This window comes from Neopsephotus bourkii, unplaced genomic scaffold, assembly GCF_033783945.1.
Source record: "Neopsephotus bourkii isolate Nb327-2 ecotype Australia unplaced genomic scaffold, CSIRO-AGI_Nbou_v1 NB_359, whole genome shotgun sequence".
NCBI lineage: Eukaryota > Metazoa > Chordata > Aves > Psittaciformes > Psittacidae > Neopsephotus > Neopsephotus bourkii.
Window position 1 is genome coordinate 1,198,432 of NW_026900865.1, and position 15,608 is coordinate 1,214,039.

Here is a 15,608-nt window from a genome sequence, read left to right on the forward strand (position 1 = left end):
GCAAGGTGGCACAAGCCAGTCACAGAGGAAATGCTGCCATGAAACTAAAACCTGCAGGAAGCAGAGGGAGCAGCACACGTGGCGCATGGAGCCCTGGTACACATTTAGACTAATCACTCACACAAAAAAACAAACCCCCACACTCCAAAGCCTATTTTGCCCCGTGAAAGCCAAGCAGTAAGAGTAGATTAGACTCTAATAGGGATTAATACAAGTTAAGATAGCACTGATTTCCACTAGGGAGACCAGAAAGGTTTGGCATGGGATAGTGTGACAGCTAGATGCAGCAGGGGCTCGGAAAAAGGGTTAAGGGAAGAACAAATACCATAGGAGCTTCCACTGACACCTGCCTAGCTCCATTTGTGCTCTCCCCCATGTCCAGCCCTCTCCAAAACAGAGATTAGACGTGCTGCACTGTCAAGTCATGGTCAGTGATTTCTAATAGGCTGTGTAACGGTCAGCAGGGGATTTCTTATCCAGTCTCAACAGCACTGACCCACTTTTTTCCAGTGCTACCATCCATCACCTCTGACTGACAAGGAGACCAGTTTTCACAATAGGCAAAAATCTAACCCAAGCGAAGTCTGAAGCAGAGAATGAGATGAAATTCAGATGCCATTCCATCTAACTGCAGCCATTTCAAAGCTGTAAGTTTAATTTTATTAGCAACAAGGACTTCAGTTCATAAAAATGTGACCAATAAAAGATAATGGCAGGAAATTAAATGAACCTTAGCATGATTTAGGGCATTGCTCTGCAATAGCAAAACTGCGCAGAAAGTATGCTTGGAAAAGCAAAATAGCCCCAAAGAAGTGATCATAAAGGACCCAAACTGTTTCAGAGAGCTAAAGCTTTCTTAGAAACTAACCAAAGAAGTCCAGGTATGCACAAGACATACACACTGAGTAAGCTTTATGAATGACATATTGCCAGAAAGAAACCCTGGTCAGACAATCCATTCATTGCTCACCCTTTCGTGTGCACTACAGCAATTACACCTTTATTCGCCTTTAAATTCAAGTAAAATAATAAAACGTAGTTTCACTGCAGTACTGCAGCGTGGTCAAACCAAGACAAAAAGTCTACTTTCCTGACTGTTGGCCCCATTTTCCAAATGGTACCAAGAAAAGGCACTTTTTTGGGCTCTAATTATATAGCAATATAGAGGCCAAAAGCTCTGAACTTCCTCAATGCCGACCTTTGGAAAGCAGGCTTTTTGTAGGGCACCCCTCAAGTAATATGGTGCACACAGTACTGAACTAAAACAAGTTCCTTGGTTTTCATTCCAAGGAAGCTGTGAGAAGAGCAAGAGCACTGAATATGTAATTACAGCAACATAATAATAATAATGAGATTGTTCAGTTTATGACTGAACTATCTAAACCTGCAGACACCCCTTCTCACTGCATAGCCAAGGACAAACTCATTAACATTTACTCAGACAACTGAAGCTCATGCTCTGAAGGGAAGGATCAGAGAACAGGGAGAAGGTAGCAGGGGAAAAAGGTAAGTGACTACCCTTTATTAGCCCATCTCTCAAACAACATGTAACTCCAGCTGAAAAACAACACAGAGAACAATACCCTTTCTGTCTAAGGCAAAACTCACTGTGGTCAAGCTCTTTGATGAGAAAAATTCCTACCAAACCACACTTGATAAACTTGAACTTTGGAAAGTGGCAACTGCTCCATCAGGATTTTTTGAAATAAACCTCCACGATTCTGGCATCATACAAGGCATCAAGGTTCTCACTAGGAAAGTTTTTGTTTCAAAATACTTGTAAGTTTACTATAATGTCAACCCAATTTGTATTTCAGAACTTGCCCTTTCCTCAGAGAGGTTTCTGTTGGCGGTGGTGGCTTAATTCTAGATTGTTTAAATCTGAAGTTGAAATTCAGTTTCACAAATTAGAATTCCTGTTTCCCATAAAAATTAATTCAGCAGTGTAACACAGTGTTCGCATGTTTTTCTGGTGGAAAACACAAGTATTTTGTTCTGAAGACCACGCAAATAGTGATCTTAGGGAAGTGTCTCCCTTCACAAAGCTGCTTTTGGGCTTATATCACTTCCAACTGGAAAATGAAAGTGGAAAAAGGAAGCATCTAAATAGCTCTTCCCTCAGTCCTTTGCAGTTGGAGATGCAGTTGCTTGGAAGGCCAAGAGACTGTTGAGCTCCAAGGATTCTCAACAGTTCAAACCATACAAAGGAACTCCCTGAATAGACAGGCCCAGATAATCAGTCAATGCCTACCTATCCAAAGCACATTTCTCCTGTGCACAGAAGGCCAATTACAAGTCTTAAGAAGGTAAGCATGCCAGTTTTACACTTGAATGATGAAAGCTGTTGAGTGGCATACCCCATTCTCTGCTACTACTACACATTTCTTCTCCAGAGAGAGAGAAGGTATGCAAGGTCTCACTAGCTCACCCTTCACCATACCTGAGATACCCACAGGGCCATCACAGCATGCTCTAGTATTTGTTCACTACTGCAGATTGCTCAATAACTTTATCAACAGACACTAGTTGATGTTATCAGCAGCACCAAGGAGCAACTGGTCATCAGAATACAAAAGGTAGGATAATTATAGGCTATTGTACTCAATTGAGCTTTGAGTTAAGGAATTCTGCAAGTAAATCTAAGCAAGGTCATGTATTAGAAAGTTAATACTCAGCTCTCGTCTATACCACCAGTCTGCTGCTCATTTAAACAGAATTCCTTTCACTTCCTAGCTCTAGTTGCATCCCTCACCCCAGTTACAAGTTTGGTAGGAAACCTACCTCTCTAATGACTTCAGAGGGCCTATACAATTTTCATGTTCTTCAAAAAAAAAAACAAAAAACCAAACAGCTACATACAACTGATAATCTAGATGAACCAGGATATTTTAAGAAGCCATTTTACCCAGTTATCCAGTACCGTCTGCAGAAAGTCTACGAGGCACATTGCCCAAGCCATTTTAACAATATAAGGTGTTCTTCAGAACTGTCAAAATGTTCTTGACTAAACAAACTCTTGATGCTTTCCCTAAAGCTTTTGATTTAGAAAGTGAAACACTGCCGAGAAGTGGGTGCTTCAGCAAAATTATCAAGTAACAAGTTTATACTGGAACTGAAGTATACCAAGGTAACTCATTTCCAATAAGTAAGAGTTATAGAACCAAGCAGTACTCCCAATGTGCTTTTGCATCTATAAATTAAGGTACCTATCATAATATAGTTGCATCACCCAAAACAATGGGTATAGGTAATCCCCCACTCAGATCTAACTTCTGCATTTAGACATCCTTAAGATATACCCCTCTGCTTTCTCTATGCTGTTCCTTTCCGTTACAACTGGGATAGTTCTCTACAGAAGTTAGTCTGAACAAAACTGATGTTGCAAAAAACATGTGCAATAAGATGTTCTATCCAGCAAGTCAGAAGTACCTTGTCCACTTCAGCTTGACAAACAGGTGACATCTGCAGCCTTTCTACTGTTTCTGTATGAGCTCCACTAATGGCACAGCCAATCTACTGATACTGCAAAAAGTTCAAGGAGAAGATGTCAGTTTACACCACCCAGGAACTGGGTAGAACAATTAACATCTGTTACTGCTTCCTATTTGAGGACTTAAGAGCAGAAAAGCTATGTGAAGAATGGCAATGTTAAATCCTCATTTCCAAATATGGCACCACATGCATACCGCACAGGACATGTAAATTAGAGGCCCCTCTTTCTCCAGTATCAATATTCAGACATCTTACAACAGGATTTACACATGCGAACACCAGTGGTATGGTTACTGAATTGCTAACGCTGGTGTTCAGAATGCTGAGCTCTCGAATACTGGGCTCAATGCAATTTCATAATAAGGTAAAGGATATATGTGATATTAACATCATTTGCATGCACCTGTCCAGAGGACCTCAAATGGCCAGTTTGGAGCCAAACTGTTCACATCCTTCAGGTTACTGAACTCTCAGCAGTCAGAAATGAGCTAGCCATTGCAAACACCAGAAATCATAAGCAGCAAAAGCTTTTTGGCCACACCCTTTCTCCTATCCTAATGTATGAAATGTTAAGTAGTATATAGGGACCTACTTTTCCTGCATTGCCTTGGAGTTACCTTGCTGGCTAATCAGGACTGCTTTCTTAGCCCTTGACCCCCCCAGTATCAAAGATTTTTCAAGGTACCACACGATGGTATTGGTACCGTTACAGTACCACTGAGCTATCACCAAGCAGAATTATATCTTAGCACAGGCAGCTCTTGCCACCAGAAATACAATTGTAGTCATCCTGGTTAAAGCAAATGTATCTCTGGCTACAATTTCCAGCCCAGCATACTTTTCCAAACAGCTGCTGATCAACAATTCAGGCAAGACAGTTGAAACCAGACTGTACGCACCCCAGACCACCACAAAGGAGCAAAGCAAGTCAAAATTGCTACTAAGCCATGTTTACAAATGCCACTTCCCTCTGCAATTATGATGGCAGACCATTACACTAAAGGAGAGCTGAGTTATCAGAGGTGCTTTCTACCTTAATCTTTGTTGTTTGTGAAATGATCCAATATACGTAGCTGAAGGGCATGGCATTTTTCCTTCATTACTCGAAAGATCAGCTTACATAGCAACCGGCTGTACTTAAAGGCTGAGACTAACAATCGTGTTAGGAGGAAGTAAAGAACAGCGTGCACACTCTGCAGAGAGCTTAAGATCTCGAACAGTTTTTCTGCTCAGTGATCAAGACAAATCTGCACCATCTCCACAGAGAGGCAGAAGCACCAATCCTCCAAGGGCTCGATGGCAGTGAATCCACCAGCTACGTGAGAACTGGCTCAGCCCTGCCCATGTCAAACAGACACTTAAAGCATGGCCTACCTGCTAGCTCAGAAAACATCCCTCACTGCCCACCTACCGGGCAGGTCTTTCATTTTAAGCCTAAATCCCTTCCTGGACCCAGAAAGACTTTCATTGGTGAGCTGTATTTTTCACAAAATAAGTTATGCTTAGAAAGAAGACAACTCAAAAACTACCTCTTTCAAGGGTAAATAAAAATGCAACGAAACTCCAAGAATTGTCTTGAAAACTTGATCTTGCAGGATCAAGAGGAAAATTACCGTGCAATTACAGTCCTCCCACCCTGTTTCAGACACCTCAGTCTGAAGGTCCCCAGACCTTGCCTGCATGGGACAGGAGGACCCCTGGAGCCCACGGGGCATGGGGACACACTCCTGCACATCGCAGACTGCGGGCAGCATCAAGGAAGGTCCACCCCACGTATATAAAGACAAATGTGTGTCCACACCCACACCATTTTGACAGAGTTCAGGCATCGCAAAGCTTTTTAAATGCTGCATTTCAGGTTCGCATCCATCTCAAAGCTTGTGTTTATAGCAGTGTATTATGCAATATATTCCCCGACAGCACCCAGAAGAAAAGGATGTGCACCAGTAGACCCACACCCCACCGCCCATGCCGTTACTTTCCCATCCTCTGTTCCACCCAAGACGCTGGCAGAGGGGAAAACGCTAGGCAACGAGAGGAAACTCGAGGGTCTGGAAGCGCTGGTGGCTCAATCCAGAGTATGCCGGCGCTGCCCTTGGCACAATAGTTGGATGCAATACAACCGGGCGATGCGAGGCTGAAATACTTCCTGGGATGGCTGAAAGGGCTCATTCAATAGTCAAGGGTAATTCTTTATTAGCCGTCTTCTACAGCCCAACACAGAAACTACAACCCTGAGGGGAGGGTGGGGGGCACAGCCATGTGCTTTAAGAAAGGAGCATGGCTCACTATTGTCTCTCGACTCAGTTTAACTGCCAAGCCCTTTTCAGTTCCATTTTTCATCCCCCTCCCTCGTGTCTCCGAAGTCGGCAGAGGAAGGGAAGGCGCTCCGCCGGGACACCGCCGAGCTGCCGCCCGGTCCCGGCCCCTCGCACAAACCGGCACCGCCCCGAAGTTCAGGCTACAGGGACCGACCACCCGGCCGGCGATAGCGATCGGCTGGCCGCAGCCCCCAGCCCGGGCAAGGGAACCGGCGGGGTGCCCGTCCCGCCGCGGGGGCTCTCCCCACCTCCGCCCCGCACCCGGGAGGGGTCCCCCCTCCCCGCGCTTACCTTTCACTTGACTTTCATACTCCGCTATAATCTCTTTGTCCTTTTTGAATCTGCTCGGGGTTGACATTATCCACTTGCTTCTTCCCCTTCTTCTCCTTGTTTTAAATTATTATTATGAATTACTAATGCTGTTCTGGAGGGGCTCCCAAGTTGTATGAGATGGCCACAAGCCCGAGCGAGCGCGGCGCCGGGGGGGTGGGGCCTGGCCCCTCGGGAGCGCCGCCGGCACGGGAGGCGGTGAGGCAGGGAGGCGGCGATCAGGCTAACCCCGGCGCGGGCACCATCGCCTCCAGGCACCGCCGCCGGCAGCAACGCGGTCCACGGCCCGGGGCCGCCACAGGGTGGGGCGGCGCTGCCGCGGGGCACCCGCTTCCACTAGGCGAAGGAGGGGGCTCGGCGGCTGCGCCCCACCATTGTTATCGCTCCTCACGCACTGGGGAGACGGGAAGGGAAGGAGGCAGACAGGCGGCCGCGCTCGGTCCGCACGCCGCAGGCACTAGTTACTCCGGTCGCCGCGCTCGGCTGGGTGGGGACTCGCAGCCGTCTCCCCACTGTAACTAACCCCGGGCGGCAGCTGCGCCGAGGCGCATGTCCCAGCCCCGCACCCGAGCAGCGGCCGGCTCGGGGCGGCACCCCCACCGCACCCTAAAGAGGTGTCTCCGGGAATAAACTTCTCCCCGCCCTCCCACCGCTCTCTCCTCCCTTCCTGCCTCCCCGCCCGCCTCGGCCCCGGTGGCGCCCGCTCCGCCTCCCCCTTGCCGGCAACCGCCCACCGCAGGCCCCGCCGCTCCCTTCCCTGGGGTGCCCCGCGGCGGGCGGCCTAGCAGGCCCCGCTGGGAGGCAAGGGGTCGCCGTCCGCGGCCCGAAGAGAGCATATGGTGGCCGGGTGCCCGCAGGGGACGGTGGGTGAGGAGGCGATAGGGTGACAGCAAGCCCTCGGTCTGGAGCGGAAAGTTAAAGCCCTGTGTGCATCCACCGCCGAGCCGCAAGGGGAGTGTGGAGGCTGGGGGGAGGGAGATGTGCACTTGGGGGACCCGGTTTTCCTTCCCTGTTTCAGTGGAAGCAGGCTAAGGCTGTGCTGATAGGGGCCATGGCCGCACCGGCGTGCTCAGGGGCCCGATCCCTACAGGGTAAGGGCACTATGAAGAGGGCAGCTGTGGTCCTCGGGACAGCGGGTCTTGCTTCTGCCTTCACCTGCGTTTTGCTCCCTTCGGATGTGGCTTGTTCTGGAGGGCAGGACTGTCAGCACCCTCATGCAGGGCACTGCCTGCGGCACATTAGAGAAAGAAGCGAAACGGGGTGGAAGGCCATCCAAAATGCTGTTGCCTTGAATTGCTGTGTGTGGCATGCATGGGGGCTGACCCTTTCAGATGGTCATGATCAGTGTCAGCTTTAGAAGGATGGACTCCAGCCCTGTGAGTGATGGTGCACAGCCCTCCCTGTGAAGCTGGGGCTCTGTGAAGGATGAAGGTGGTCCAGAAGCGCAGGAAGAGCTGGAGTTGGCAGGTCACCAAAGGGGAGAGGTAGCCCAGGCGTACTCTTTCTCCTGTGTGACTCCAGCAGCGATGGACACAGCCTCCTTCTCTGCCTGCAGAGCTGGCACCTGGCTCAGCCCTTTGGGGCTGCGCAGGATGAGCTTGCTGCCAGCTCTGCAGGCAGAGATGAGGCTGTGCGTGCCAGGAGTTGAGCACAGTTGTTCACAGATCCAGTAGCCACACTTCTTAGTCCTGGACAAGTTTGGGAGTCACCTTCGGGAGTCAGGTGTGATTCAGGTTGCACAACCCCTTTTCTCTGACTGCCTGAAACTCACTCTTTACCTGAGAAAAGCCTGCTAAAAACAGCTCAAACACAGAAAGAGCAAAGAGCAGTGGGCACTGCTGCTTGTGATGGGCAAAAAATGTGGCCATCAGTCATGGGTCAAAGACAAAAGCTGAACCTCAAGGCAACGGCTACAAACTTTGGTCTGTAAGGAGGCCAGCTCTGTAGAGGTTAAAGGCAAGCAGGGGACTTTGGAGGCAGAGAGGGCTTTACTGATGTTACATATGTCCAGGAGTGATTAGGCAAAGTTGAGGACTAGTCACAAGGAGTTTCTAAAGCTGGCTGCTGTATGATTCCTCTGGTGAAAGTACCCAGGGATCCTGTTTTGGAATCCTGACACTGCCAGGACCTAACCCTTCAGGACAAACAGGAGTGAACGGTGGGATCATCTACTGCTGGGGTTGTTCAAGCAGGCTGCCCAGTAATTTGGCTGGATTTGAGCTTCAGTGCTATGGGGACCTGGCTCTTGGAGGGCAGTGGCACAGTTAACTGTACTTATGCAGGCATTCATAACTGTATTTATATTTGATTCTTATAAACACATTGCCTTATTGTTGCAGTCCCTCACTTCCACACCTCTACATCTCAGCAATGAGTGTGTATATCTGTCCCTTGCAGTTCATCCGTCAGTTTCTTTAGGTATCCTGCTCTCCCCTGCTACGGGATCATGGTAACACGATCCCTGCTCCCCTTTCCCTCTTCATGTATTGTTCTCTGTGATTTTATTATGTGTCTTCCTCTTGCCCTCCCAGCACAATCTCTTTCCAGTGCTGATCCCAATTCAGATCACCTAAAGCAATCTTGGTACAGGAGGTTATTGTCTGAAGACAATTCAACTCCAAGGTGGATGGTCAAATTACATCCCTTGAGTAAGAAGCCAGCCTCAAAAGAGCAGTCATCTCTGTAATCCCACCCAACTCTGATTTTCATCTCAGTCTTTGATGCTCACTGTCTTGCCTCCTGGCTGTTCCAGCCCATCTGTTAAACTGTGTATGGATTGATTTACAAGACATTGGACTGCGTTCCCAAGGGACATGGGGCACTAGCTGGAGATTAGCTGAGTCTTGCCTGGTCTTGAAGAGCGGTGTTTTTGCAAATGGTGAGGACAAAGATGGGTGGTGAAGCCTTCAATGTCTTGCATGAGGCTATGCAGGCTGGCATCTCCAGCCAGGCCAGTCCCCATCTCCCTTGCTCAGGAGCTGAGCATGTGAACCATGCACAAGGTTCACATGCCCAGCTCTTCCCTCTGTGCTAACATGCTGCAGCCAGATGATAGGTCTGGTTTAGCAGAGCCAAACCAGAGGTTGCAGACAGAGCATTCTGTTACTCTGCAAAGGCAATTGCCTGTGAAGATGCAGAAGCCATCTTCTGGCTTTGAAGATTGATCTCCCTTCACTCAACCACTCGGCTCAGGACTGTGTGTCTATGGTAGGACCACCAGCCACGGGTGGACCTGTGTCCCAGGAGGCTTGAGTATGCCAGGCTCAGAGCTGCACAGATTCTGGATCCCTGGGTTAGGGTTGGTGTCCAGGAAAACCAAGATTGAGCTGGCTGAGAAAACTGATTTCCCTTCCCTTCCCTTCCAAACCCTCCCCCCCCCCCCCGCTCTTCTTTAGGGATTGGCAAAGGATTGTGCATTATTACATGGGGGTAATCTTCTTTTAAGATGTTCATGGCAGCTCAAGCCTCCGGACTCAATTCTGCACTGATTTATACAGCCTGCAATCCCATCGTGAGAATGGTGATTGCATACGAACAGACCATGGCTGGGCTCTGCAATGCCAGGGTTGAGGTGACTTCCAGGACATAGAAGATTATTACAGAAATGCTTGTCTTTTGAAACCTGTTCTCAAAGAGGTCCCCACAGACTTCCCAATGATTTCAAGAGGAGCAAGGCTGGAGCTGTGGAACAGGCTTGCTATATGAAGCCCTGTGCACCTGTGAATGATGCTTGACAGTTTGTTTATCCATAGTGTTGTTCTATGAACTCTGAATTATTGTATGTAGAATATATCTAAGTCTTGGCAGGAAGGATGCTATAGTCATTTTAAAAGTATTAGGAAAAAGCTTATTGAGGGCATATACGTCATTGCAAGAGGCAGAGTTGTATCAGTAATGCAGGGTAGCAGGGTACTACAGTGGTACAATACTGGTGCAGGGTTGCAGACTGTACCTCAGTGTGTGGAGTTAGATAGTCTATTCCATCAGGGAATTGGAAGTCTTGAATTATGTATGATAAAACAGAGATGTGTTTATACAGAGAGCAGTTCCTGCAATACTTCATGCACTCAGTGCAAAAAGGGACTAACCTGGGCATGCTGGATTCTGCTTGCTTGAGAACTTCATTATTGCATTTCATTTACACAGCCTGATGAGCTGTGCAGTATTTGCTTTCTTGTGCTGATAATAAAAATAGACTGTATAACTGATTGCTGGAATATCACTGAGCTGTTCTCTGTGAGCACATAATGAAACACATTGACCCCCTTAAATAACAAAACCATACACTAATTTTCTTTAGGCTGAAAAGAAGACGGAAATAATCTGGCTTTATAATTGCTGGCAATCAGTCACTTTACAGTTGGACAGTAAGTCCTTAAATGAAAGACCAAGCTTTAACTGAAACAATGAAACATTTGATTATTATTGAAAAATCACTAAGAAGCACCATTCAAAGAGCATGTTCAAATATTTGCCCCAGATAAGATGCACATTTCTATAGAATCAAATCTATTTGCTTGGGAATGAGATTATTTTAGTAAATACAGTTGCTTATCTAAGATATAAAACCAGCAAGGCTTTTTTTTCTCTCTCTGCCCCCAGCTGTGCAGCACTTAATGCTGCTCTGTGCTTATAAACTCCGGAGACATGGAGGCAAAATCTGGGCTTATTGGTTTTGTCACAGGCTGCAGAAAAGCCTGGGCTTCACCCTGGCTGATGGGAAAGTGAGTGGCTCTGAAGCATTCATCTGGACCTTCACAGCAATGAAATGAGTATCACGAGCTGCCCAAACTTCAGTAGTTCAGGAAAGATGTTTCCCTCACCTGAAATTCTCTGTAAGCCTAAGCAGTCACTAACCTTTCATTTGTAGGAACAGTACTCTGGCCACTGACATGGCTGTATTGATTGTAAGGGTCTGTGGGCATGATCTGTTCCAGAAGTAAATGAAGAAAAGGAATTCTTACTGCACAGTAAGAGTATCTACAAGGTGGAGTATGTAGAATTGGTAATGCACTTTAAATTCACGCCATATCTGGGCCCATAACATTTTCAATCCCTAGGAGTTTACTCTGTACTTCAGATTACTGTTTTTCTCTGTTGAGCAATTGGTGGGTTTCTTTTGGATATAATGATCTGAGTGTCCATTTTGTGAGCTTCACACAGCTAAATTTAGGCAACTAAAGTCATACGCTTAGTCTAAATGAGTCATTTAACCAAGTCATTTAACCCCCCTCAAAAGTTAGTCAAGAGAGGTGAGCACATCCTCGGTAGTGATCACTACTATTTTAGGCATTCCATTTAATATGGATCTTGTTTCAGTTTTCCTTGCTGTCATCATCAGGGACATATAAGACAGGAGCGTTATCCTCTTCATAAAAACCCAAGTGTAATATGCTGAATGTTAACACCAGTCTATTAGGAATATGGTTATTATTTATAGTCCCTTGCCCCTGAATAAAATGCAGAGCTAAGCATATGCAGACTGCATTTGTTCGTTTGCTATTTGCGGTCACATTGGGAAGTAATCCTGTTGGCATGTCATCTGAAGGAGGATTTGGGAAAATGACCACTAGATATTAGGTACTTTCTACATAAATCTGTGTGTGTTTACAGCCAATCTGCTGTGTTCAGATGCATGTGATAGCGCTCTCAGCATGAAATACATATGAATCCAGTGGAGAATTTTTCACATCACAGGAAAAATCTTCCAGGTGAAATTGCTGATTTAAAATGAAAGAGATCCTTCTGTCTCAATATGGTAAGGTTTCAGCCCTGGAGGACTGATGCAGTCTGGGACATGAACAAGCACTGTATTTCTTCTGAAGCAAAAAGAAAAGCACAAACCCAATTAGTTTCATTGTTATTTTGTTTGAAGAAATTAATGAAACCTAAAGCAGTAACTGGGTTGTCAATATTTAGTCCTTTGGCTTTTACAGTCATGAAATGCATGGTAATGTTTCCTTGTTAACTTGTTCATTTTTAGCAGCGCTAATAGGTCTAATGACATAACTAATATAAAGTGATGAGGCTACTTTATGCCTTTTACTGTTAAGAGTATTATCCTTTTTTAATATGGTGTTGCTATTCACTTCCCAATTAGTAAGTACAAGGAAAAATCAATTCCGAGAAGTAACTTTCTCACTTAATGAGAAGAGACTGAGGCAGTCTTGCCACTTTGAAGAAATATAGAAGTAATTGCATCCTCATTGCAGGATTTGTGTTCTCTCTGGGGCTACTTTTGTCCCTTTGGTAGGCTTTGAGACTCTGGTTTTCCACTTCTCAACATAATGAGCCAAATGTCCAATTTGCAAGCTTCACACATCTAAATTTAGACAAGGGCATGTGCCTTACATCTGCCAGCTAACATGCATTAGCATTATTCTGGATCTTTAGCTTCTTAAATTTAACAGCTATTTTGTCCAGAGAAGCACCAAGATGGTTTTTGGTTTAGCTTTTCTTTCCAAATCTGGTGAGGGAACACCAATGTATTTGAGAGAACTCTTCCAAGTGAGCCTGAGGGGCTATGTTAGTGGTAATTCATGGTCTTTGATGAGCAGATAATTGCAACTCTGATAATGAGCTTTTGGTTTTAAATTTTCCGTTTGCATTGTTTATGTTTGTTCTGTCAGTTCCCAGCTAAAAATGAAATACGCCTGCTATTTCATTGCTCCTGACCTTCTCATGCTAGCGATTTTGAGTGGAGAACATTAGAAATTGGGTTAAGTTGAAAAGGAGAAGAAACTCCAGCATCAGAGAATTAAGGACATTCTATTTTTTAAAATCAGTCCTGTGTACTTCATCATGCTGCTGTTATCTGACTTCAACTAGAATGCTTATATGAATAAGGCTGCTGGATTGTACCCACACAACTTAGATAGGGGAACGCAGCTCCTGGTCTTGCTATCCTTATATGGCCTTCATGGGCCATCCAGATTTTACACGATCTCATCTTTCTGGGCTGCTTCAGTCAGAGCCAGTAGTTTAAAGGTTGTGAATCACCCTCATTTATCTCAAAAGGGCATTAATTTTGAAGCCCAGCAATGACACTTCAAATGTCAGCCTTGTTCATTTTCTCAGAAGCATCTTTCTAGCCTGCTTGTTCATTAGTGTGGGCTAGAGGGGTGGGAACAGCTGCAGCCTATCAGGCTCCAAAAGTGCCTCTCTATTACTGGTCTACTGAGCACATTGCCATTGATTCAGCCCCTCAGCACACCCTCTGGCTGAGCCCTTGCCCAAGAAAAAGTCATACATGGAGAGAAATGAGTGGAAAGAGAAAAGCTCTTCCTGTAACGTTTTCTCTTTTGATTGTTGAGAGTAACAACATGCTGCTTTCCCCATTTCTTTTATCCCTCAGCCGCTTTTGCCTTTGCTGTTGCAAAAAAGACAAACCAGAATCATGCAGGAGGGGTGCCATGGAATCATAGAATCACAGAATAACAGGACCGTTTGGGTTAGAAAGGACCTCAAGATCTTCTACTTCCAACCTCCCTGCCATGGGCAGGAACACCTCACACTAGACCATGTCACCCAAGGCTCTGTCTAACCTGGCCTTGGACACTGCCAGGGATAGAGTATTTAGATGCTGTTTTAGAGCAGTCAGATGGCTGAAGGTGGTGATACCTGGGCAAATGAAGGTAGGAAGGGACACAGGCACCAAGCTGGGCCTTGGGGGACCTGGTATTTCTATATTTTGCTTAATATGAGTTTAACATCACTCAAAATCCCAGCAGCTGGAATGACCTGAGAGCACTCCTGGGTGAGCTGGATGGTAGCAGCTTTAACAGTTTCAGGCTGCAGAAACGACTGAATCCAGACCTTCTGCTTCTCAGACTGCTGCTCCCCTGTATTAAAAGACATCACAATTTCCACCTCCTGCCGTTGGGTTTTAAAAGGCAAGGGATAACCCCAATTAAAGACTTGATACTTGTGGGACTCTCTAAAGGGAAGGTGGGACTCTCTAAAGGGAAACTCCTTGCTGCAGGCTCCCTTTCAAAACTCTGTGCTAAACACCTATCCCTGTGCAGGAGGGAGAGACTCCAGGCATTTCCTTTTCCTTGCCTTTTCTTATTGCCTGGCTGTGAGAATCTCTTCATGTTGCCTGCAGGGTTTGGGGTGAATTTTGAGGTACCTGTGATTCCTCAGGCAATGCCCAAGTGCCTGCTGCAGAAGTGTGGGCTCACTGGGGGCTGGAGGAAGGAGATGCTGTGAGTACCCATGTTCTTTATTGGACCCTGCTTTCTGTCCTACCCTCAGGTTGCAGCTTACCCTCTCTGCACACTTAGGCTGCTGGCTTTCATCAACAGGAAAGGCACGGTAGTTCAAGGGTAAAATATAATGGTTTTATCCTCACAATTGTGGCTTCAAAGTAAAGCTGTTAAGCTTTTGTTCCAGTGTTCAGGAAGACACGTCCCACATGGGACAAAATCAGTAAGGAGCTCAGGAGCAATTTTTGCTTTTATTTTTGGCATTTGTGCTTTTCTTACTGTTATCTTCCCGTTATTATTTTTGTTCATCAGACCAATGTCACCATAACTGGGTTTGCAAGTATTGCAAACTACACAAAAGCATACTTGCCTCCGAGTGCATAATGTGCTTTATGGAGTTACCTGTTTCTCTTGCACACACAGATAACCAAAAGGTTTCTGTTAACACCGAGTCAAAAATTTGTTTTGACCAGAGTCTTAATGCGACTGACAATGTCTGCTTAGGGTGATCCATAGTTCACAAAAGTGCAGAAGACAAAAGATGCGTAGAAAATCCTTCCTGGGGACCACCTGGACGGTTTCCAGCGAACCTGAAATGCATTTCAGATGTCACAGCTCCCTCCAGTGGGAAGAGGCAGGCAGCGGACTAGTGCCAGGAGGAGGTTTCTGCAGGCACCACCCTAAAGGTTCCCAACCTCGAAAAGAAAGTATTAAAACCACCTTCTCTCCCCACTCCCCAGTGCATTAGCTGATTCTCCCTTCTCTCCACACAACGTAATAATATTTGAACCAAAGATTTGTATAAAATCTGGGAAAATGAATCTACATATACCAGATTTTCATATAGACTCAAACCAGGTATTTCCTGTTACCTACCATGTAAATCGAGTTGTTTGTGTTGAGTAGGGTGGCACGGCTTATGAAATCACAGCATCTGAGATATACTAGGATAAGGAAGGTTTCCTATATTAACATCCTGCAAGTATTCTTCAACATCAAATAACTGAAACAAATGCAACACAAAATACATGTCATTCGTTTGAACATATGTGAGTTGGTGTAGGTTTGCTTTCATAACACAGATTACTGGTATTTTTGAACCTCAACAGGAGCTGATTCCTCCTTTTATGGCTTTTTAAGTGTGACTATGAATGAAGCCATGTCCATGTGAATGACAAAGTCTAGCCCAGGCTATGTAACAGATCCAGAATGGGAATAGGTTCTTTCTTTCCAAGAACCTGAAAACACAGAACAATTACTT

General features: G+C 45.9%; 1 protein-coding gene across 3 annotated transcripts in view; it reads right to left on the reverse strand.

The window, feature by feature from the left end:
* Nucleotides 1–6,298, reverse strand: part of SRGAP1 (SLIT-ROBO Rho GTPase activating protein 1) — a 143,630-nt gene extending 137,332 nt beyond the window's left edge. For all 3 annotated transcript variants that reach the window (XM_061348516.1, XM_061348515.1, XM_061348517.1), the window contains exon 1: nt 6,105–6,298. In XM_061348516.1, coding sequence (XP_061204500.1) covers nt 6,105–6,171 — 67 coding nt within the window. In that variant the 5' untranslated portion in view covers nt 6,172–6,298. The remainder of the gene's footprint in view (nt 1–6,104) is intronic.
* Nucleotides 6,299–15,608: the final 9,310 nt, after the last annotated feature.